The 26,228-nt window shown below is 40.9% G+C and overlaps 1 protein-coding gene across 1 annotated transcript in view; it reads left to right on the top strand.

The window, feature by feature from the left end:
- The first annotated feature begins 23,123 nt into the window (after positions 1-23,123).
- LOC126418725 (uncharacterized) overlaps positions 23,124-26,228 on the top strand; it is a 33,903-nt gene continuing 30,798 nt past the window's right edge. Inside the window, exons 1-2 of the mRNA XM_050085630.1 lie at positions 23,124-23,262; positions 24,367-24,454. Coding sequence (XP_049941587.1) covers positions 23,203-23,262; positions 24,367-24,454 — 148 coding nt within the window. The 5' untranslated portion in view covers positions 23,124-23,202. The remainder of the gene's footprint in view (positions 23,263-24,366; positions 24,455-26,228) is intronic.

Below are 26,228 nucleotides of genomic sequence, written 5' to 3'. Positions count from 1 at the left end.
TTGTTCCATACAGTTCAGTTGGCACTCACGTGGAGCAGAAACGACGTCACAGCTGTGCAGGGTCGGGTCAGGCAAACACAGCATGTATTGTTTATACGCGAAACAGGGTCTTTGCTTTCCATTCAGTCCGTACGGCGTACTCATGGAAAGCAGGAACTCTGGAATCACTCCTTAATGAAGTAGAATCTCAAGCTACTGCAATAGTTCACCTTTTTAAAAAGTCTGAAATTTTTGAGAGGCGTTCAATAAGTAATTCAACAACTTTTTTTTCTGGAGGCAGGTTGGTTTTATTGGAGATTCCAGTGCACTATATTATTACCCACGCTTTTGGGCAAAAAAACTATTCTTCGGTCTAATATCCATTCAATGTGACGGCCGTTGGCCTCCTTGCAGGAGGGCCCGTATGTACGCATGGTACCACTCCGCTGGCCGATGTCAGAGCGAACGTCCAGCTGCGTCAATAAGCGCACCATCACCTGCTTCCCACTGGGTACGTCCTTCATTGGACCAAACAGATGGAAATCGCAAGGTGTGAGATCCGGGCGGTAAGGTGAACAAGGAAGAAGAGTCCGATGGAGTTCTTTGAGTTCCTCTCGTGTAAGCAGACATATGTGAGGACTTGCGTTGTCATGGAGAAGTAGTAGATCTTACCAATTTCCTGAGGGTAGCTCAACACAATTCAGAGTTGATCATTGCATCATGAAGGAAGACGTCAAACAGATTAACCTCTTCAGAGTCCCAGAAGACCATCGTTATGAATGAGGGTGCGGCTCCAACTTTTATCGGGGAAGAGATGGTGCGGCACCACTCCGTGTATTGACTTTTTCCAGCCAGGAGATATGAACGTATGTTTCATCGTCTGTGACGATGTTTGACAAAAAACGGTCACGATCCGCTCAAGCAGTTCCGCAGAGACGGCCCTTCGTCGCTTTTTATGGCGTTCCGTTAGGCGGAGAGGAACCGAACAGGTTCACACCTTTGAGTACTGTAACTGGTCGGCGCGTAAGTCGACAATACCAACAGATACGTCCATTTGAGCAGCGAGGTGTTTCCTTGTGATCCGTCGATCTGCTCGAATGAGAGTGTCCGCACGTTCCAACAGTGCAGGAGGCACAGCTGTGCGCGGCTATCTGGCACACAGGGGATCGGACAGGTTTCGACGACATCGTTGCGATAATGACACACGCTTCGCCCAACGACCCACCGTTCTTTTGTTCACTCTCGCGTCTCCTTAGTTCTTCTGCAAGCCTCTATATATATCCACGGCGCTCGAGTTTTTCACCAAAAGAAGCTCAGCGACACCTCTCTGCTTGCGACACACCTCCATTACAGACGCCATTTTGAAGGCTGCTTGTAGTGCCGCCACCTATCGAAACTTCACGAAACTGAGTCTAGGGGCTGAAGCGGGAGTGCTCAACGGTGTCCCACAACAAATTTCGCATTTCTTCAATCGAAAACGGCAGACAAAAAAATGTGTTTCATTACTTATTGTATGCCCCTCATAATTTATTTAAAAGTTAATTAACGTCTTCAAATCCCGAGTACTCTAGCTTAGCAACAGTTTTGTGCTTGTGAACAACCACTATGAAAAACCTCAAATGAAAGTCTCGTGTAAAATGTAATTTGCAGTATAAGGATCTTAACTGCGCTCTTAGTATTCGCATCTCATTGCATTCGGCTGCACCGTTGTGCAGTTAACCAAACCAACGAATACCAAATGACAAAACGAACAATAAATAATTTTCTCAGCTTAGCGCAACAGTAAGAAAGACGCACACTGAGCAGTTCGATTAAAAATAATCTCACTTTGACTTCGGATCATTTTGTAAGGGAAATAAGTGTGTACTCACGACAAAAAGAAATATCATTTCTTAATGGTATTACAAGGACTGCATCTCGTAATTCGCGATTTTGCTAAACGGATAAAGCGCTGTATGGTCCTTGTTGCAGGATGCCTGTCTTTTGGCTTCCACAGGCAACATACATTCGATTTTCTGTGTTTCATAGAATTATTGAAAGAATTTTAAAAATTAAAATGCTGTCATAATCTACTCATTACGTATTATAATCTTAAATGAAAGCTTTAACACAACAACTTAAGTATTAAATTTAGAAACTGTGCATATGTCTTGCGGCAGTGTTAACTCGTGGCACGAAAATTGCTTCATCTTTGCCCAACATTTGAAAATAAGAGCACTTCCAATAAACTCTACACATAATTTCAAACCTTTACGAAACTTTCCTCGATGACGTCCCCCACAAAATTTTGAAATTAATCTATCGCTTATAACATTTTCGCTGTTCATGGAGTGAAATTTCAGGATCGGGCAAGAAGGTAGCACTTCTTCACTACACATCTTTCAGACAATATCGACATATACCAGTAAATTTATCTACAAAATTGTATCAATCTAAGACGCACAGTTCATGACGTGGCCTACGTTAAATACAAGCCTATGCGCACGTCTGTATAACGTTACTAGTGTGGTGTTAACAGAGGGCCGATACAAACGCACACTTTGTCAAAGATTTTTTGAAACGTTTTTGACCAAACTAGGGTTCCTTCACTGGAGCTATTACACGATTGTAAAATTTTTCATCATAGTTGCTCGGGAACGGATGCCAAACAGCTAAAAACGGCATATATTAGTGGCGAGCACATTCCTGGAAAAGACAGAAATGTAAATGTTTGTGGGTGAAACCGTGGATAGCGAGTGGAGAAGCTCGAAATGTTGATTCGTGACCTACAATGCGAGCACAAAGAACAACGAAAATAATTTGAGAATGAGCAAAGAAAAATTTCAGTTTGCCCTCAAGAAAGTGACTGTTCATATTTACACACACAATACTCATTTAAGAAAAGAAATCTCATCATTTCGTTCGTCCTAATCGAAAGCCTGCAGCTGTGTTATTCATGATCTTCATAATGAAACACTGCACTAGTTACGTATTTTACGTATTTTATTACGCTTAATATGATCCTTTTAGAGAATTTATTCTCATTATCAAAAGGAAATAGCCATACAGAAATTTTATGTGGTGTTCATACGTGTGTTCTGACTCTGTTGCCCTGTAGTTGTTATTATAGTCAATTGCAGTCGAACAGATTTCTTTTGAGCGATTTTCCGAAACATCGCATAAAACGCCTATGAAAATATTTGTACTTGGTCCTGAGAATAAATGCTCTTAAAGCGTTGTGCAAATCGTAGAAAAAATCGTAACTGGTGCTGTGTTTCATTCTTTAACTCGTGGATGCTGTTCTGTTTAAATAAGGTCTCATGGCTAACTTATGATTTTTAGCAGCAGATGAAAGCTATTCCAGCTTTCAGTATAGTACTCTGATCGCACAACGTACCATTTTACATATTATTCCAGAAACATATGAAACAATACATAAATCACTCAATCAGGAATTCATGAAAATTATATTAGATTATTTGGAGTACAAATAAGCACATTTGTTTCACTTATGTATACTATAAACATCGTTGGTTTTTCACATCTCCACCCCCTCCACATCCTTTCTTTTTATATGTAAGCTTAACAAAATCCACAATGCAGGAAATTCGAGTACAGTTGATTGTTGGAGCTATTTTCTTGTAACATTTTTGTAGCCAGCATACTTTGTACTTTGAAGAATTTCGTATTTTTAATGCTACACAGTAGTCACTATAGTGGTATACACGCAGCAAATATAATTCGTCATTTTATAAAATGCACTAAAGCAAGCAAAGCGACATATGGCTTCACCCTAACTTTTATCAAAGATCTTTGCTAAAAGCTTGTTGTTGCTAGAATGTCAAAGAATTGACCTAAGGGCTTTCACACAAACATACATACGTCTATGGGCTTTGGTAAGCATTTATTGTTGGCCACGAACACATCATTGCTGTCGTCACACGGCCATGTGCTGAGAACTGTATTTTTCGTAGGCCACGGTTCAGGACTTATGACGTCATAGACATTGACATGAACGAAAAACTTCCTTTTGCTTAAAATGGAGCGATAATTATTGAAACTTACATTCAACCAGTGTTTTATAATGAGAGGACTTAGCGACTTTCAGCAACTTTCTAAACTTTTACTCGCTTACATGTTTAACGTGAAATATTTAACACACCAACTCGTTTGAGAAATAATCTGAGTTTGAAGCTGCTTCATACAAAGGTCTTCGATTCTTTGCAAAATCCTGAGTTTACTGGTCTTTAAAGACCTGGAGGGGGGGATTTCGTCATACTGGGTGCGCAGAGAGTAAACGGATATTAACCAAATTATGCTCTCCTTCGAGCGACGGAAATACACAACAAGTATCCCTCTTAGTCAGTTACTGAAATTGGAAGACATCCCATCGCTTCTATCTACCGCAGACGTCAGATTTCTTCAGATTTCTTTACCGCAGAGAGTATAGAGATCTATTGCCTACACAGAGGAAGAGCAACGCTGAGAGAGAGAGAGAGGCGGCGGGGGGGGGAGGGGGGGGGGGGGAAGGACAGAGAGAGAGCAGCGATTGTAGCAAAGATCGTGATCGTGGGATGCAAATTTTCTGAACATATGCTTTAGAAAATAGTAAGAATTGTCCGACTTGTGAGACTGTCAAAGCAGTACTAAATAAAAACATCTTTAAGACCAGAGGACAAAATGCCTATCTGCTGTACCACAAACCGTTTACGCGGTTACTCCACAGGTGTACTGCGTATAACTGCGCCCAGTCGCAAGGTTCGGTGGACCGGGTAAGCAAGGATCCGGCCAAACGAAGGGAGTTTCTGCATTGCGTCCAGGTCGATAGAGAGCCACTCATGATATTCATGCGAAGACGATAATCTGGGTGTCGGAACAAAGTCCGAAAAACAAGGAATGCATAAAAGAATTCACGTCACTCCAAACTGAAAGCCGGTGCCAGAGAGAGGGACAGTCCAGTTCGAATTGTATGGTCCACGGGGCAGCCGGCACCCAATAAGTGAAACTTCCTGGCAGATTAAAACTGTGTGCCTGACCGAGACTCGAACTCGGGACCTTTGCCTTTCGCGGGCAAGTGCTCTACCATCTGAGCTACCGAAGCACGTCTCACGCTTGGCCCTCACAGCTTTACTTCTGCCAGTATCTCGTCTCCTACCTTCCAGAGAGCTTCTGTAAAGTTTGGAAGGTAGAAGACGAGATACTGGCAGAAATAAAGCTGTGAGGACCGGGCGTGAGTCGTGCTTCGGTAGCTCAGATGGTAGAGCAATTGCCCGCGAAAGGCAAAGGTCCCGAGTTCGAGTCTCGGTCGGGCACACAGTTTTAATCTGCCAGGAAGTTTCATATCAGCGCACACTCCGCTGCAGAGTGAAAATCTCAACCCAATAAGTGATCTCTCTCCCACGCCCTCTACTGGCTTCCCACAGCGCTGCACAGTGGCTTGATTAACAAGTTTCACAGACACCTACAGCCTTTGCTAGAGCGACGATGCTACTAGCCACGTAGGCCCCAACGAATTGCGCTTGAATATTGCAGAATATCAAAGAAAAATTCAGAAATAAAATAAAAATTTGAAATACCGCTTAGACTGCCTAGGTGTCCTGCACATAACATATAGAGTGAACTACTTACTGTAGATATAACATCCAATTTTTATGTCATAATAACGTTATAAGCAACGTTTTGTGTACTTTAAGCCTGTAGAGTTCTCAAAGAAATGATTAGATTTAGTTTGACTGACAAACTAAACGATCAATTTTGAAAATTTTGAAAATTAGTTTTGAAATTTCTTGGATTTGTTTACATTTGTTTTTACCTTGATAAACATGGGTATCGCTTGACGAAGCTTAACCTCTTTGTTCACAGGCAACAGGAGCAAACCAAGCTCGACAGAGTTAATTATGTCCCAGCAACAGCAGGCGTTCTGTTCGCTAGAGGGTGTGGCCTCCACAGCGGAATACGAGAGGTAGAGCTGTGAGTATGCGGTTCACTCTGCCTCCGTGCTACAGTCTGCATCCAACCACTGTTACGTGCCAGCACACAGCTAAGCCACAACGTCTCCCAAACCATGTTGCATAATTTTATCCTCTACTTTCGAAAAAAGTCACCAGGCGAATGCCATCTAATTGGCCAGTCCGCACGATGTAGTAAGCTTCGGGTGCATGCCATAAAAATTCCACACTGTTGTCACTGACCCATTTCTCAACCTACCAAAACAGTTCTAGGTGGTACCCATTGAAACACTCGATAACAGATCGTATTGAGCTCAACTCTTCTTCACCATTCATCATATTTTCACATACGAAAAAGCTCATGAAGTAAACAAACGTAAAAACTATACTTAACAAGTCACAGCTCCTCGTTCGTTGTATAAATATTGAGGTACATCACTTGTAATTTAGTTACGTATGTAGTTCATCTATTCCTCTACCTGTCGATAATTACAAACGAAAAAAAGGAAACGAATAACACGAACCAGATGATTCTATTAGGTCTCAAACATGCTAATAGGTTACTAAGAGGAACATACCACTTCCTTATTTTCTCCATACAAAGTCCATGCCTAACTGCCACATTAAAAATTACAATACAGTCGCGTGGTGGTTTTGAATAGATACGTACAGGTGAAAACTGTAATACAAATTCTTGTGTGATGAAATTCTATCATCCTAAGCATTATTCAGAATTTCTTTTTGCAAAAAATTAATACTGTTTCCCCAACTCACCATGTAGCTGGCGATCTTGTTTCCATCGAACAGTTTAACGTTATTGTCATCTAACAGACAGCGCGACCCGTTCCTGTTTTCACTTTTCGTTCGGAACTGTGTATTGCCTGCTGCGCCACAGTCCTTTAATTCTTTTGTGATTGCTATGGTTTTTCTGTAGTTTTCAGTTGGTCTCCGATTGCGAGGATTAGTACCACACTTGGTGTTTTTATATGGTTTCGAACAGTAGGGAAATGTTGGTGACTTCCGGCCGCTGGTGGCCGAGCGGTTCTGGCGCTACAGTCTGGAACCACGCGACCGCTACGTCGCAGGTTCGAATCCTGCCTCGGGCATGGATGTGTGTGTTGTCCTTAGGTTAGTTAGGTTTAAGTAGTTCTAAGTTCTAGGGGACTTATGACCTCAACAGGTCTACGATTTTTACCCTCCACGCTGCCCTCCAATACTGAACTGGTGATCCCTTGATACCTCAGAATATGCCCCACCAACCGATCCCTTCTCCTAGACAAGTTGTGCCACAAATTTCTCTTCTCTCCAGTTCCATTCAGTACCTCCACATTAGTTATGTCATCTACCCATCTAATCTTCAGCATTCTTCTGTAGCATCACATTTCGAAAGCTTCTATTATCTTCTTGTCTATACTATTTATCGTCCGCGTTTCACTTCCATACATGGCCACACTCCATACAAATACTTTCAGAAACGACTTCCTGACACTTAAATCTATACTCGATGATAACAAATTTCTCTTCTTCAGAAATGCTTTCCTTGGCATTGCCAGTGTAGATTTTATATCCTCTCTACTTCGACCATCATCAGTTATTTTGCTCCCCAAATAGCAAAACTCATTTACTACTTTAAGCCTCTCATTTCCTAATCTAATTCCCGCAGCATCACCCGATTATATGTATATAGGGTAGAGTCTGTATAGTCACGCACTCAACACAGTGCAAATATCACAACTTCTTTCGCTGGAACCTTTGAGTCTAACTTATAACTGGAAATCCGCTTCTCTCAGAAACTGAATAACGCTTACACATTCCGTCGTGGTCAGTTGTCGAAACAGGTCCGTCACAGATGTAGGTTGGGGGATTCCTGCTCTGATGAAGGCCTTAAGAAACTTGCGGTGTTGTCTGTCATTCTGTCAAAACGTGAACATACTTATCACATGATTGATGTCTGCGGTTTCAGTTGGGTGGTCTTCGCAGTATGGAGATGGCTGTTCGTCCTATACAGACGTGAAGGGTAACAGCCGTGACCCAGTCGGATGCGCGTTATAATAGAGGTATGGTGCCTAGATAACTTGACTTGGGAGAACCAGGTTTTTCGCAGAATACTCGGCTGTATTGCGGCCGTATTGCAGCTTCCTTTGGACTGTTGTGACATCTCCCACGAATGTGACCATTCTTGATGACTTTTTCCTCCACGCCAGCAACAAAATATCCACGTGAAAGTCTCTTCCCTTATGTTCATAGTCGCTGAATCTGAGACGAACAATAAAACACTTTAGATAAAAAGCTTCTCAGATCAGCGACCGTATTGTAACTAAATGGTAAAAAAACTGTCTAGATTGCAAAATTAACTTTATTTTCATCACATGGCGCGTTTCTGAGAACCCCATTATCAGATCTGTGGTATGAAACTTAGTAGTACGATAGGAGGCAAGATATTTACAATTTCAAGTAGCAAAAACGTAGTAAAGCTGGGAGACACACCTATTAAAATTAGGACAGAGTATCCTGTCATTCCGTAAAGCCAACAGTGCCCCTATCGCATTGGCAGCTCGACATCGTACATAGAACAATACTTTGCTTGTAGTTAGCCTTCATGACAGTAATTCCTATTTCATTTATAGATAAGAAAATTGTTACTCAAGGAATAAAATTGTAGTAAAAAGGCCGTATTTGCAATACGGAATTTAACACAGGAAATAAAAAAATCGAAATAGCTCATTACATAAATTTTAGTCAAAGCATTGAAATCAGTATTACAAGACAATCAAAATCAAAAACGGATCAGTAAATACAAAACTTAGAAATGCGAAAAGAAGGGGCAAGGACATTTATTCCAATTACTAGGAACCACCATTATTTACGTCCTTCTGACAGGCTATCTTTCTAACATAGAGATGGTAGATCATTAAAGTTACATTATCGCTGAGACGTCCATTGGATTTTCGATGCACCAGAACCCAAAGGATTGACATGACACCCTCTTTCTCGACCATCATCACCATCTTGATGTTATCATGGAAGGTACTGATCTTCCGAGAATTTCCTTAGTTTTTCATATAGTATGGTTAGACAGCAAAACTATCAACAACTACTAATCCTTGCATGAACCATTTCCAATGCTATATCCCCGTAGTATTATGGTGATGAATCGAGAGACAGAGACATCACAGCTTTTGCCACGGCTGAGAAGGGGCCAGCAACAAACCTGTGGTCAGTTACCACTAAACGGCCAAGGACCACTCAGCTGAGAGCTAGTGGACGTATAAAGCCAACAATATTTTACTCAAATGTGTTACTTCGTCAGCTACTAACGATTATAACCTTCTTGGGTACTATCAATAAAGCTGATGGTGAAAACAAAAGGAAAAGACATACAAGCTTCAATCAAACAACAAATGACAAAACAGTAAAACAATATGCTACATGCAACTATTTGTCAGATCAAAATTTACACCACTGGCCATTAAAATTGCTACACCAAGAAGAAGTGCAGATGATAAACGGGTATTCACTGGACCGATATATTTTACTAGAACTGACATGTGATTACATTTTCACGCAATTTGGGTGCATAGATCCTGAGAAATCAGTGCCCAGAACAACCACCTCTGGCCGTAATAACGACCTTGATACGCCTCGGAATTCAGTCAAACAGAGCTTGGATGGCGACTAGAGGAACAGGTATGAGAAATCGGTTGAAAACGTTCCTCATGACAGCACGTTGTAGGTGTCGCCACCGGAGCCAACCTTGTATGAATACTCTGAAAAGCTAATCATTTGCATATCACAGCATCTTTTTCCTGTCGGTTAAATTTGTCCTCTGTAGCACGTCATCTTCGTGGTGTAGCAATTTTAATGGCCAGTAGTGTAATTGCGCCCTTAACAACAATGCAAGAAAAACATAATTGGGATTGATTATAACAGCAAGTTAAGTGATAAAGTTAATTGGATGAATCTAGCTGCTCACTTGCAAGATGAAATACTGGTTTTAAATTTAAAATGTCAGTCTCGCGCATGCACTGTTACTTTTTAAGGGGAGCTGTTGCGTGTGTTACACCCCTCATTCTACTCGTTATTTGTAAGAATTTTGTGCTTTGGTGTGTAAGTTGAAGAAATCTGAGGTATCTCTCTGGTGTTATAGGCAACTATACTTACTATGGAATCTTGGTTGCCCACAGGTACACCCAGTCGTCGTTGAAGGGGTAGTGTCCTGAGTGGCTGACCAGCCGACAGACGTTGGAACTTCTGTCCTCTCGTGTCTGCCGCCTCAGCAGCCACTGTTGACACGACACGTATAATCCTCCACTAATGAGCATCTTCTGGTAACGCAGCCGCTGCAGTTGTGGCCACCACGTGATGGCATCACGGGGTCAGACAGAGCTCCACAGGAGACGCTGCGTACCCGCTGCTCCCGCCACTGGAGCTTTATGTCATCGTGACACTAACGTGAGGATTGTCACCAATGTCTGACTGGCACGGAAAAACTGATTGTTGATTACAATAAACAAATTGTTTGAGCTGTACTGAGAATATTCATTAACTGCAAAACAGCATTGTTTGAATGTGTCAAATTACAGTGAGACTTATATAGAGAATGTAATAAGATGTGATACAAAGAGAGAAATATTCAATAACCAACGAAAGGATAACGTTCTACTAGTCGGGGCGTAGGCTGTCAAGACTCTGAACGTGATAGGGAAGCTGGAAAACGTGAAAAGGGAAATGATAAGGCTCAGTCAAGATTTAGTGGGCGTCAGTGAAGTGGCATGGAAAGAAGGCAATGACTTCTGGTCATTCATTGAAGACATAAAGTCTGTAAATGAGTCCGCAATCATTTTTTGGCACTTTACTCTTACAAGTCCGTCTTGATCACACAGATTTCTTACACTTTATTACCGGTTTCGGCTACTGCCATCTTCAGATCTGTTACAAAAATAAGTATTGTGTAGGTGACAGGTTCAATTAGTTAACGTTAAATCTACCAAGTCCTAGTGGTACGTAAAATGCAAAAGTATACAAGTATAAAATGTTTATGGCCACGTATAGCAGCCATACATACGATTAAAATATTCTGACGCAAATTATCGTCAAGTTAAACACGTGAGTACATGGTACTTGCTGGTAATACACAAACTGCGTCTGGTATTTATACGAGGAACTAATGCCAGCAGAGGGTACTGTAGCTAGAGCGCATACTAAACCAGTGTCGCCAATGTGATGATTAAATTGCGGCATGCAGAGTGATTAGTTACATTTTTTTAAATTATTTCCCATAACAAAACGAGCGTCGGACAATAAAACGTATACTGATGGGAGATTGGATTCTTACTTTAAAATACCATAAAAAGTATAAATACTAATATAATAAAGCCACTAGCCTGACTAGGTAAAACATACAACTTACATAAAAGCTAGTATAAAAAGAGTAACAATAAAATAAAATATCTAAAAAATTTTCCAGCCTGACAGATCAGTTACCATAAACGTAATTGTAGTACAATTAATAAAATAGTAACTGTACGTTAGAAGTCAAAAATCGATAGTCGATATTATATCCAGCGTGTGGTCTCGGTGGCGACATGTCGTGGTATCCTTGTTTTCCTGTGCTGGAGCTTACCGAGGAAGGCACAGTCTCCTCGTCATCGGAGGCCGCCGCACGTCAATCCGCTGAAGTACTCTACGCTACTCAAACCAGTAGGTCTCTGAATATATCAAAACAAGCAGTTAGATTGAACTCATTCTGTTCATTCAGCAGTAATTCCGGTTGTCGTTTCCTGGCACATCTCCATTTCTTCCAGTAAGTTCAGCAACTGTCCCTTTGGCGCCCTATCCAACACTTTCATATTATTGTCTATGCTTCCTCTTCTTCTCAGAGTAACACTTGCAACCTACCTCCTCAATTATTTGCTGTATTTATTCCAATCTCTGACATCTCTACAGGATTCCAAAACAGCTAGTGAAAAATAGCTTCCAAACAAGAGAGTATGAAATGAAAACACATTTATCAACCACACGTAGGAAATGAATCACACAGCTAATGGGTTTCTGGTAACTGATGAACCAAGGAAATTTAATTATGGGCGATACATCTAAACATCTATAGACTGTGTTTTAAAACATAGTGCACCAGTATGTAACTGTACCATACAAAATTAATGGAACTGGGTATCCTTATCAAGGCAGCAGCTACAAAAAGGAAGATGTATGAATCCGGGTTGGAACAAATGAATGACAGAATCCAGCAATGTTAACTCTACATCGAAGGGAACATTGAGTAAATCAAGAAGAGTCAACAACATTATAGCAATTGGACAATTTTATCAAGTGAATAGCTATAGAAAATGAATTGTACATATCCCTCCCGATGGGGGAAATCAATGAAAGAATCCACCAACATGGAGCTGAGATAGAACAGTAAAAAAAAAAAAAAAAAAAAATTATATCCGTTAAGTCCGCCAGTCTGAGAGTACATAAGTTGTACCTCCAAGACAACAACATTATCACGATAAAACGCAAAGTTATTGAGGCGTGGAAGGCTATCTGGACCAAATCAGGACTGGTAACGTTAGTACAGTTGGACTATCATACCTTAAAAACATCAAACCTTAACAAGTACATTCAGAAAGATATAGAAATATACACTAAAATATTATGTATGACAAATGTACATGGGAATACCAACAGCCCAGATGGACAAATGAAAACCCTGAACAGCAAGTAATCTGAAAATATCATTAAACCTGTGCTAGTCAGTAGTCATACTGCTGGACAAGGTATTGACATTCATCATAAATAAATGAACTACCTATCTCCACAATATATATATATATATATATATATATATATATATATATATATATATATATATATATATATATATAATGATAACTCCAGTGAAACAATAGAATGGTTATAACTGCTAACAGCATCAGCCATTGTTCACACGAACAAAATCATATCAATCATTGCGAGAGCCGTGACAAAGATGCATTATTAAATAATTCTGGAGATAGTAGTTCAAGAACTCCAAAAACGTGCACACAAAATGTTCTCATGGTGGTGTGTTATAATTCAACATTTGGATGATTTACACAGGTAGATCTTGTTTGTATGAAACAATATTCATAAACAAATAAGGGTTTCAAAAATATTTTAATGGACATTCATATGTACACAATATTTGCCTGGGCTCTGCCTTTGAAAGCAAAGACTGGAAAGGAAATTGCACGGGTGTCTGAATATTTGCTGCAGATGAGAACGAATCGATGCCCTGTAAACTTCCAAACCAATCATGTTGGTGTGTTTTATAATAACCACTTCAAGCCACTGTTTGAGTGGTATGGAGTACCACTACTCAATATTCTCCCACTTGAAGGTAAATATCATGAAATGTTTGAATAGAATGCTAAAACCCCATATGTGGACACATTTTCATCTTTGTTCATCATAAAAATCTACAGATACTCTTCCATAAAAAATTGGCCAATTTGGCTGGACCATATATCGAACAACGAAAATTAAACCAACTGACGTTTGTGATAATGAGCTTCTAAATCCAGTATACACCTGTATTAAACGGTAGATTGACACAAGCAGAAGTTTAATGTGGGTGATTTAGGACATAGTCCAAAATACAAGATAGTATTTGAGAAACCGTACCTGTAAACTGGTTACCAGCGTTATTTAAAGTTCCAAAGTGAAACGAACAAACCCTAAAACTTACATCTTGAAGGGTGACTATGGAACTGAAACAGCATATAGTTTTTACTTAGGAGAATTACAGAGAGCATGTCATAAGAAGATTGGGGAATAAGTTATTGGTTAAATGTCTAGGCTTCTCTTCATTGGACAGTATCTGAGTGGATATTTAAGATGAGGTATACAACAAAGCCCACAAAATCTCCAAACATGCAGTAGTATAATGTGTCTGTTAGGATGTCCATCATACATGGTAATGGCAGTATTCTTGACAAGCAACTGGTATAATTAAACACTATCTCATGTAACTACCAGATGCCAGGAAGAAAGCTGAAGAAGCAGCTGGCAAACAGTGATGTGGGAATTAGTTTGCTGTATGAAGTTTCCAAAGAACATGATATCACAAATTCTGTGTGTAAAGATTTAGCGGATCATCAAGCTGCATATCGAAATGTAGTTGATGAAGTCAAGCAAATATGCATATGGAGAAACACAGGAATAGAGAAATATATTGTGACATTTTCAAGTTGCGAAGTAATGTTCAGGAAATTTAAGTTGAATGCTGAGATAAGTTTATGTTAAGTTATGAGCACCACTCATCAAACACTTAAGAAGCAGATGAAAACCCAAGAATATGCAAAAAATTGCGTCCAATCATTACCATCAGCAACTAAAAGTTTCCTGAAGCAGAAAGAAATAAAAAGAAGAAGGCTGAAACAACACTTTCAACAGTCACATGTTCAACCTTCACCTAACACACTGGGTGGAATTATCACATTCCTAATTCCAGGAATTATGGGAGTTACAGCTATGGATCATTAGCCAGAGGAGTATCAACCATAGCCCATACAGCAAAAAATACACAAATTGCACAAAAACATCTTGACTAAAGAACCCATCAGGATGATGGAATCTGTCACTACTGGGAAAGGACAACATTTACAACAACACGAGAAGAGGCATGAATTGCTCATAAAAAAAAAGAAACTGTCTGACAGATCACTTATACAGATCTGGTTAAATTCTTCAAGTAACTCCACATTCCAAGATTTTGTGTAATGTTTGTATGGAATATGATGTCTAAGACAATGTGGAAATTAGAGAATGGAGGGTTGTAAATCCAAATGTTAAAGGAGGATTTGGAACTCACTGAGCTGCACATGTTAAAAATAATCTACTACTTTGATTCATTTAGAAACTTATGCTTGCCACAAGTACACTGTTAGTTTACCAATAACCTCATGCTCCACAATTTTCAACGCTAGCAAGACCCTGATATTTATCTGTTTCCACCTCACATTCCTCCCAATAACCAGATTTTAAAAAAAAAAAAAAAAAAAAAAAAAAAAAAAAAAAAAACAGCAGCCATATCGCTGCATCAATTGGGGCTTAAATGCAGTGTCGTATTCTCTGATTTTATATGAACTATCATTAGTTCTGCATGTGAAATACTTTTCGCAAGTAAAAAGAGAAATGGTGTATTGCATTAATGGGTTTGGAAATACACATTAACATTCAAAATGGTTCAAATGGCTCTGAGCACTATGGGACTTAACTACTGAGGTCATCAGTCCCGTAGAACTTAGAACTACTTAAACCTAACTAACCTAAGGAAATCACACACATCCATGCCCGAGGCAGGATTCGAACCTGCGACCGTAGAGGTCTCGCGGTTCCAGACTGTAGCGCCTAGAACCGCACGGCCACTCCGGCCGGCCATTAACATTCCTAATGTCACTAAGGTGAACTATAATCTGCGTCTGTGAAGTGGCCAAGAATTTGTGAAATACTACCTAGCTCTTACGATACTGGCGATCTAACTTCAGTTATAAAATCGTCTGTTGAGGGGCTTGAGTTATATTCAAATATTACTAAATTTAAAATGAAAATAAAAATGACAGAAATAACAATAAAATGTAGCCAGGAACATTAAACAGAACCACTATCAGTTTTCTGAATGGGTCAACTTTTGGAGAATAATTCTGGTAAGTTCTATGAGTCGACACAACCAGTGATATACTACCATTAGCATAATTTGTGTAGACTGTAGTATAGTAACACATTTATATCTCAATGAGAGACTGATTTACAAAATTTATGGATTCTTCCTTACAGTGAGACAAGAATTTAAAACTGTTGAGGAGCCTGCCAATGGACCTTCCAATGAAAGTCCAGAATGTTTTGAGTTTAATATGCGTCCTGACTTTTCAGTTGAAGAAATCGCAATGTGTTCATTCTAGTAACAGGCACAGTAGAATGGATGTCAGACATAAAACTAATGCACACAGCCTTCAGTACACTACTTTACAGTGCAAGCACAATGTGACAACATGGAGGCATTACTTAAATCAATAGGCTGGAAACCACGCAATGAATTCACTTGATATAATAGCTCCAGTTCAATGCGATGAGTGAATCATATGCCAGGAATATTTGCTTCAGAAAACTGTAACACTAGTGATGAAATTGCAATTCTCATCCAACACCAGGTTGTTTTAACAACTCCAAGCAACTATTTCCAATAATTATAAGGGAAATGGAAAGCTGGCATTAACTAACAAAGAAAATTGCCAAGAATTAGACAAATATTTCCCACAGCTTCTAAATTGCTCACAACTAAGTATGAGATTCCCCAGATTACTATCAGAACACATTAATGAAACTTCACTACCACCAACTCAAGAGGAAATTTGTAGTCACATTAAAAAGCTCAGAAATAATAAGTCTTCGGGAGAAGATGGAAGTGTAGCCGAACAACTCAAGAACCTTGGTCCAAAATCCTTAAAAGAGATCACTCAAATCATCTGAAAAAAATTTCAGAGGACTGGAAATGTGCACTTATTCGTTCACTGCACAAAAAAGGGACATCAGATGTAAACAGCTACAGAAGCATAACACTTTTTCTGGTCACTTACAAAATTTGTCTTCTGAAGAGGGCACAAGAACAGTTAGAAGACACAGTTTCAAATTACCAAACAAGCTTTCGACCTAATAGATCGTGCCCAGAACAGATCTTTAATCTTGAAACTATTTTAAAAATTAAAGGAATCACGTTGAAACTAAAAGTCTGCACATTTCTTGATTATAGAAAAGCACACAATTCTATAGATAGACAATCGCTGTGCAATATTATAGAAGAACGCGAACTAGACACCAAAACTCGAAAACTGATCGTACAAACACTGTCAGAAAGCAAATCAAAAATTAAATTCATAGATGAAATTTGTAAACCATTCTTAGTTAAAATAGGAGTAAGACAAGGAATGGGATCTCGCCACTAGTATTCAACTTAGTTTAGCCAAAGTAGTGAAAGAATGTGAAATGGAACTAAGAAAACAAAACTTTTGGAAGCCAGTCGAATTAGGAAGAGGTCAGTGAAAATTGAACTTTCCATACTTAGCATTTGCTTGTGACTAAGCGATTCTAACCGACAGTAAAGGAACAGCAGTCAAGCAAAACGATATGCTCAAAGAATGTGCAGAGAAGGTTGGTCTGCAAATCTCCTTCAAGAAGACTGAATTAATTTATTCCAATTTAGATATTCCGAAACTTAAAGCAAATTATGTTGAAATCAACAGAGTGAAACACTTTACGTACCTCGGTGAAATTATTGAACCAACAGGATTTGAAAAAAATAGGACAAAAAACACAGTGCACAAAAATCAAGGAAGCGTCTGGACTTGTTTCAGTTTTGTATAACAAAAATGACGATCAAAAGGCACTAAAGCAGGCTCTACAACACAGGAATCAAATCGACAGTCACATATGCAAGTGAAACGCTCTCATTGAATAGAAAACCAGATTTGTAAGAAATTAAGAAAGTAGAGAGAAAGATTATTAGAAAAATTATGGGACCATCATACATACAAGATGGATACAGATTGCAAACCATCGATACAGCAGGAAAAGTATCAAATAGGCAGATAATCGGGAAACAGACTAACTAATCTATTGAACTGTGTGACTCCCCTAAAGCATCAATACCTTCGTTACCTGAAGTTAAGAAGGATTTGACAAAAGCAAAAATTGAGGTAACAAACGCACCAGACAGGAATACATTCAGAAGCAGAATTGATAATTGGAAGTTTATTCCAGAGATGGGACCAAAACCATACCGTCCAAAGTGGACTGAACACAGAAAGAACGCCTTCGGAGAGAAAACGAGGAAATACTGGGAAAATAAGAAGAACCCTAAGAAAGATTGAAAAATTACCTGCTTATCGTTCTGCAATGGGGACATTCGCTAATAATAATAATAATAATAATAATGTTGACCAAAACTAATATCACATTAAAAAGATTCAACATAGTATGTTTCTATAATAGTTTTTAAAAAAGTTTACAGCGCTGGAATTTTACAACTGATTTACATGGGCACTATGTAAGTTTTCAATTGTAATTTTTTTTCTTGAAGACAGCATTTACTCATCATGGCAGCAGCAAATCGACTATCAACTGCAATACAAAGTGAATCACATTGTCCGCGATGTTCTGTGCTACATTTCAATGATAGAGAGAATTGTTTTACAAGGGAAACAAGAAATACTTGACGGAATGCTATCGAATGAGGTACACTATGGCAAATGGATAATACTATTCCATATATAAACATACACTTTCACTACATATACAACAAGTAAATACATCAACTCTCTCTGTCTCTGTCTCTCTCTCTCTCTCTCTCTCTCTCTCTCTCTCTCTCTCTACCAATCAAGTGAAAAGTGTGAGTATGGCAGGGATTTGAGTCTGTCCTCACAAATGACCTGTTGCTCATCACGGCACAGCAAGTCGACTATCAGCTGCACTGCAATATGGATCACAAGGTCCTGCAATTGAATGGTAAATTGACACATCATATGCAAAGAAGCAGCCACGCCACTGCACAGGCATTGCAAGCAATCATCGACTTTGGACTTTGAGAACTAAACGCAAAATGAACACCCTTTACCTGCCTATGGGTAGCATCTGTCACTGTATATTATGTGTACATTTTTGTTCTAAAGCCTACAAATTCCATAATATGCGACCAATTCACATCGTGTTTCATAAGGCTGATAACCTTATTGTTTGCAAACTTTACGCCATAAGCATTATCAGCCGCATATTCAGACATGACAAATGCATCAGAGTGGCACTTATCAAACAGTGGAAAATCCAGGATGGAATATAACAATATAATGGAAAGGAAAGTTGCCACTCACTATATAGCGGAGATGCTGAGTCGCAGATAGGCGCGAACCAAAAGACTGCCACAAATAAGGCCTAAGTCAAAAATAGACGGCAGACACACATACACACACGCGCGCAAACGCAACTCACACACACATGACTGCAATCCCAGCAACTGAGGCCCCACCAATAGCCTCTGACTACATTAAGCAGATTTCCCCACCTTGTATGAAAACACTGGTTTCCACACACTCATGCTCTACCAAAGCAGGAATCACGTGCTGTACAAGGAGGTCTCCATAACTTGCATAGGTCACGGTACACCTGACATGCCCTCTGGTTGTATTCACTTCAACGAAGAACGGACCGAGAACAAGGTGCTTGTGAATTCACATCATGGTGTCACATGTGGCGAGCGCAGTGGCTCTTCGCGCACAATAAGCGATTTAGCAGCATCCCAAATTCTGAAGTTCTTTGTATTCACTTCACCCTGTAGTTTAAAATGTGCTTCGTCTCACCGTAGAATATTGCCTATCCACGTGTCATCACATTCAGATTCGTGGCAGAAACGTTGTTGCACATCATGAGGTTCCAGTTGCTGCACCGTTTGGATCTTGTATGGTTACCGATGTAAAACAGTTGGCAATCGGAGGGAAAATTATCGTGAGACTACACGAACATTAGCACTACCCAGGGCAAGTACTGCATGGTTAGTTACAGCAACAGCAACCTCGTTAGTAGCTTCCACCAAGATAGGACGCCTTCCAGATACCACAACACGCTCATCCTTATTTACGAATTTATTACCACCTTCTTTAAACCATTTAATGAGATCGGGCGTTTTCTCAGACCTTTCAATCGTCGATGCTCTCTCAATGCAGCACTGTAGTTGCTGCAAAAAATGGTTCAAACGGCTCTGAGCACTATGGGACTTTACATCTGAGGTCATCAGTCCCCTAGACTTAGAACTACTTAAACCTGACTAACCTAAGGACATCACACACATCCATGCCCGAAGCAGGATTCGAGCCTGTGACCGTAGCGGTCGCGCGGTTCCAGACTCATGCGCTTAGAACCGTTCGGCCACACCGGCCGGCGTAGTTGCTGCAGTTCCACTAACTGCGCCCGGTTTCTTCTCGATAACCTTACTATTCATTCAGGTTATGGTTTGTCTACTGCAAGTGTGGATGTCATACCGACATACAGTGTACAGCGCCAGATTTGCTACGGATGACCAAAACTAGAAATTTTTCTTCAGCGTCAATCGATTCCGCATTAAGGCATGACGTATCAACCAAACTTCGCTACCGTTCTATAATACAGTCCACACTGGATCTCCGCGGAGAACTGCGCTTTAATTAAAACCAACCGGTATGTACGTCTTTATGGAGATGGACATCAAAACAATTTTGTATGTTTATTGTTCCTTTGTATTACAGCGCTGTTGTGCGAAGAAATGTTAGTTCCCTTTCTATTAGGCTTATATACATTATGTACAGTCCTGGTAATGATCATGCGCCTGGGACGTATTCGCACCTTCTGGCGTACCAAGTGGTGAAAAGTTGTTCAACTTAGTTCTTATTTTATTTGAACGAATTTTTATAGTATCAGGAAAAAAGTGAGTCTGTATTTTTGGTGCGAAAAAAAGTTACATTACAATTACAAAAGGTATTTTAATCCGCCTGCGAAAGTACTAGATTACGGACTGCAGTGTGAATCCTGTAACAACTATTACTATTGATAATGGATATTCATTTTACTATTAATAATACTGAGGAGGTAATTTCCTTGTCTTCCAGTGAATGAGTTTCTATCATCTACCAGCTGTGAAGACATTTGATCGAAAGAACCAGAAAGCAAGGATCCCATTTCAGTACGAGTGCGGAAACACAGCTTCTCGACATTACAGACCTACAAAGCGAATAACAATCGGAACGTGCGAGATGAAGCATGAATAAGGAACACGTCTCTCAAGCGGTGCCAGTGATTTCAGAATGATACTGGTAAACTATTTCCTGACATGTTGGATTTGATGTCGTGCTTCTTCGAACGTGATGTACATCTCACTATGAATAAGTAACGCCTTACCTTCGGATTTCTAGTCAATGCCGCAGCGGAATTTTCTTCTAGGTCACGCGATTGGTAAATAAGGCACGCTTCCCGCTTTATTGTCTAATAATTCCGTTTGTCGTACCTGTATCAGAATACTTGACGGACTCTGGTTCGTTTACAAGTATGGGATTGGTCTACAAGACCAAGTGCAAGTTGTTGCTGTTGTTTGAAGTAAGGGCTGTGCTACATACGCATAGAAGTAAAACATATTCCTGTCCATATGTACCATCGATGTATTACAATGGGAAATGAAGCTGGAAGGTTAAGATACGCGTTTGTAAATGACCCAAGGTGGAAACTGGACGATTGCACAGATTTACATAAACGATCTGGTTGACGGTATTGACAGCTGCATTAGACTGTTTACCGTTGATGCTGTAGTCTACAGGAAAGTAGTATCGCACGAAACTTGTGAACAAATCAATGAGGATTTTCAGAAAATAAATGCGTATGTAATGACTAGCAGTTACCTCTCAATATTAGTAAGTGTAGCCTACTGCGTATAACAAGGCGAAAATGTCCATTAATGTACGAGTACAAAATAAATGCCCAATTTGGAAGCGGTAACATTCGTCAAGTATCTGGGCGTGACTATTCGGAATGATCTCAAATAGAATGATCAGATTACAAAAGCAACGGGTAAGCCAAACTATAGATTGCGGTTTATTGGTAGAATCCTGAAGCGATGCAGTCCTTCAACAAAGTAAATTGCTTACAATACGTTAGTTCTTCTTCTGTATGGAACCCTTAACAGTTGGGTCTGATTCAAGAGATTGAGAAGGTCGAAAGAAGAGCGGAAAGATTCGTGACTGGTATATTTAGCCATCGCGAGAGCGTTACAAATATCATATAAATTTTGAAGTGAGACACACTTGCAGATAGACGACGCGCTAAACGGAAGGGGCTGCTCACTAAATTCCGAAATCCGATCGTCGCCGAGGATGTAATGCATGTATTATTACCACCAACGTTCAAATCGTGCAATGATCACCATTCAAAGATAAGGGAAATAAGAGCTCGTACTGAGGTTTTCAGGCAGTGGGACTTAACATTTGAGGTCATCAGTCTCCTAGAACTTACAACTACTTAAACCTAACTAACCTACGGACATCACACACATCACACATCCATGCCCCAGGCAGGATTCGAACCTGCGACCGTAGCGGTCACGCGGTTCCAAACTGAAGCGCCTAGAACCGCACGGCCACACCGGCCGGCACGAATTGTGCCCTTCGCCACACACCGCTTGGTGGCTAACGGCGTACGTATGTAGATGTAGATGATAAATAGAATACGGCCTACTTAGACCACGTTTCCATTCTTAAAAAGCAGACATGAGAATCACATTAAAATCTGAAAATCGGTCAAAATATATCCGGTTTACGCTACGTAGATCTAGATGTACTGCCGGCCGCGGTGGCCAAGCGGTTCTAGTCGCTTCAGTCCGGAACCGCGCGACTGCTACGGTCGCAGGTTCGAATGCTGCCTCGGGCATGGATGTGTGTGATGTCCTTAGGTTAGTTAGGTTTAAGTAGTTCTAAGTTCTACGGGACTGATGACCTCAGTTGTTAAGTCACATAGTGCTCAGAGCCATTTCATTTCTAAATGTACTCGTATGTCCATCGACTGAATCGATCCACCCGGTTCTAATACTTGTGCATTACTAACAAACAGACCAACATACGTTGCAATGTGGTACCTGTTTTCAGTAGGCTTCAGTGTGTCCGTATTACTCTGCTCTGACGTACACTTAGTGTCGTAGTTGCAATTGGTTGCCGCAGTGCGCCTGCTCTGACTGGACTAGCCGCGAACTAGTGGTCGGGACAGAACTTTCTGGATAGCGATACCATAGGAAATTCCCACAGAAAATTTGCTGTTCGTAGTCAAGCAATCTCATCAGGCGGGCGAGAAAAAATTTGCTTCCTCAAAGTCTGAATTTAACTGTGAACATGCTCTTATAATTGCCGAGCGCTGGCGTAACTAGTGGTCAGTAGCGCCGGTAATAATGCAAAATGCCCAGTGCGCATCGCAGTTCCACGAGCGCCCTTTGTGCCGCGTCCGTCATTTCCGTGGCTCGTGCGCACAGGAGCGGAGACGCACGCCACGGACTAGAAAATTGGCTTCGACCTGGAGCGGCCGTTCGGATCGCCGGCTGCCCGTTACGCAACTGGGAACTGTACAGGCGGCCCGCAGAATACGTCAGAAGGGAGGCCGACGCTGTCAGTGCGGTATAAAGGGCGGCAGCAGGCTGTGGCCGACGCAGCTTGCTCCGGCACTCTCCCACGGCTGACCGACGCTGGACCGCACAACAATGAAGACACTGTTTACTTGCTGCGTTGCCGTGTGGCTGCTAATTGCAGCGGCTTTGCTTGTGAGTATCCTCAGGCTGTATAAGCCATGTTATCATTAAGATTATTTTTAATTTTCGAAGGGTTTGGAGCTTATTTTTGGATATTGGAGGACATGAATTTGTAATCGTGGTGTCTCCAAGCACAAATACTTTTAAAATGATTCATTTCAACGCCCTAACCGCTTTAGGGCTACCGTGCCCGTCTTCACATGACTAATATTTTCAGTTACTTACATGTTTTGGTCCGCAGCATATCGTCTGCTCCAGCAGTAAGTTGCAGTTAACTGCGATTTGTCGTCGTGGTCCATTCGGTTTTCTAGAACTAGAAACCACACCCATATTGTAAACGGATTTATGTTTGTGAATAAATCACACTTTTTCACATTCTTAATTTCAGTGATGAGCGTCACACATGTTCTGTACATATGACGTTTCTCTTTACGATGCAGTCGTTACATCTGTGCATTTACACATTGCAGTAACATGTCAGTGGTCATCTTCAGACCGTTAATACACAAAAAAGACAAAGAATCATCACAGAAACTACAAAATCTACCAAGGAATTGTCTACGTTATGACAAAAAAGTTAATAAAGGCACATGCAGCGAGCGGTTACGTTAAGTTCCCCGTGCTGTGACAACAGTGCTAAATGCAGTAGCAGGCGGAAGTCCGGCTTTGTAGACAGAGCAAAATACACTCGTTGGATATTCATACCTGCCTGTATGTGGGAAAGCAATAGGTAAACACCCTTATTCTCCGGATCTGAACACATGCGACTCCTTTATTGTGGGGCTATATTAAAGACAAGATCTACAACAATAACACCAAAACGACCACTGAGTTAAAAACATTCAGGAGGTCATCGACAGCATCAATGTTCCGACACTTCAGCGGGTCACTCAGAATTTCGCTATTCGTTTGCGCCACATTATCGCCAATGATGGCAGGCAAATCTAACATGTCACAGTCTAAGTCTTGATATCTGCAGTGACGTTTACATGTTGAATAAAGTGTGTGCACGCCGTAATTAGTAACTAATTTCCGTTTTTTCATATGGTTCAACAATTGTCACCCTGTACTTATATTTTTAGTGATGACTATCATTATTTTCTCTTCTTTTTGTAGCAGCCGACCAAGGGTGACGAGATGTTGCCCAATACTGACATCCCGGCCACAATGGCGGAGTGTAACGCTACTTTCAAATTAGGATGGAGTAAGTAACCTGAGAACACTGCATATGAGATTGAAACTAATGCAGAACCGCGAGTTCATTGTATCTGCACAAACAACCAAACGCTTAGGGTTGCACTAGCACATATATTTTACTTATTTATTTGGTGTTTTTTAGTCTGGTCTAGAAAATAGAATAGATAATATGTTGCACAAAATACTGCCAATACAAAACACTTCATATATTCATATAAGTTTAAAATGTCTAAATGTCTTGCAGAATATGGATGCTTAATTAACAAGGAAGAAAACAGTAAAACTGTCAGGAAATAAGGGAGAATAAGAATAATTACTTATTAAGAAAATAAATTTGTTTACGTACCACAGCTCAGCCCCCTGCCATGCAAATATACACTTCTCAGCCAGAACGTTATGAGCACCGACCTGCTGTCAATATAAACCCGTCCAGACGATAACAGCGTCACCTGACGAATGACTACTAGCCAGACACAAACAGGGTGCGTGTAGTGTCAATGAGCTTTCAGTCCGTGTGTAGAATGAGGAAGGTGCGAGATCTATCTCAGTTTGACTAAGAGCAGATTGTGATGGCGCAGAGGCTCAGCACGGAAACCGCACGACTTTTCGGGTGTTCGAGGAGTACTGTAGTGATTGTCCTCAACACGTGGCGACACCGTGGTGAAACGACGTCCAGGTGTCGAGGGGTTAGACGACCATTCTACGTTAGTGTCGGGCGTCATAGGCTGGGCAGATTAGTATAACAATACAGGCGGTGAACTGTAGCGGAACTTGCATCAGAATTTGATAATGGGCAGAGTAGAAATGTGTCTGAATACACAGTTCACCGAACACTCCTAACGATGGGCTTCCGGAGCCGACGACCCATGCATGTGTCACTGTTAACATTACATTGTCAACTACGACTGAAATGGGCACGTGACGATCGGCACTGGACATTGGTGCAGTAACAGAGCGTTGCATGATCTGATGAATCCTGATACCTTCTTCATCACGCCAATGGGAAGGTGCGATTCCGTCGTTTTCCAGGGAACAGCTGCTTGACACTTGTACTGCGGAACGGCGGCTCCATTATGCTCCGGGAACATTCACGTGGACATCCATTGGTCCAGTTGAGTTCCTTCAAGGCACCATGGCGGCCAAGGGGTATCGTACACTGGCTGAATACCACTTGTACCCCTTTATGTTTCCCCAGGGCAGCAGCATTTTTCAACAAGATGATGCCCTTTTCCACAAGGCCATATGTGTGATGGAGTGGTTCAAGGAACACAGTTGCGAGTTCCAGTTGATGTGCTGGCACCCCAGTTCGCCAGATCTGAACCCGATGGAACACATCTGAGATGTGACTGGACGTGACGTCAGAGCTCATCACCCCACTCCCCGGAATTTATGGGAATTAGGTGACTTGTGTGTGCAGATGTGGTGCCAACTCACTCCAGCGACTTACGAAGGTCAGACTGCTCCATGCCAAGACGCGTCACTGCTGTTACCCGTGCCAAATGTGGACATTAGGTAGATGGCCATCACGTTCTCACTGATCAATATATGAACTTCCAACATCCAGAAAACAATGCTTAATATTGTGCTTCCGGGTGCTCTGCCGTTTTATGCACAATATTTCAACGACCGATCCAACAGTCTTCTTCAGGTTTTGTGCTGTTACGTGTACTCGCTGTCTGGACAGGTTGTGAAATATTGTTGGTCTCACGCCTTATAGGCGAGTTCCATTCCCGACGCCAACTACGCCCTTTGACAGTCTTTCGTTTTCCAGAGCTCGTGAT

Source organism: Schistocerca serialis, chromosome 9 (genome assembly GCF_023864345.2).
Source record: "Schistocerca serialis cubense isolate TAMUIC-IGC-003099 chromosome 9, iqSchSeri2.2, whole genome shotgun sequence".
In the NCBI taxonomy this organism is placed as follows: Eukaryota; Metazoa; Arthropoda; class Insecta; order Orthoptera; family Acrididae; genus Schistocerca; species Schistocerca serialis.
The sequence above is the reverse complement of the archived record's forward strand: the minus strand, read 5'-3'. Positions and strand labels throughout refer to the sequence as shown.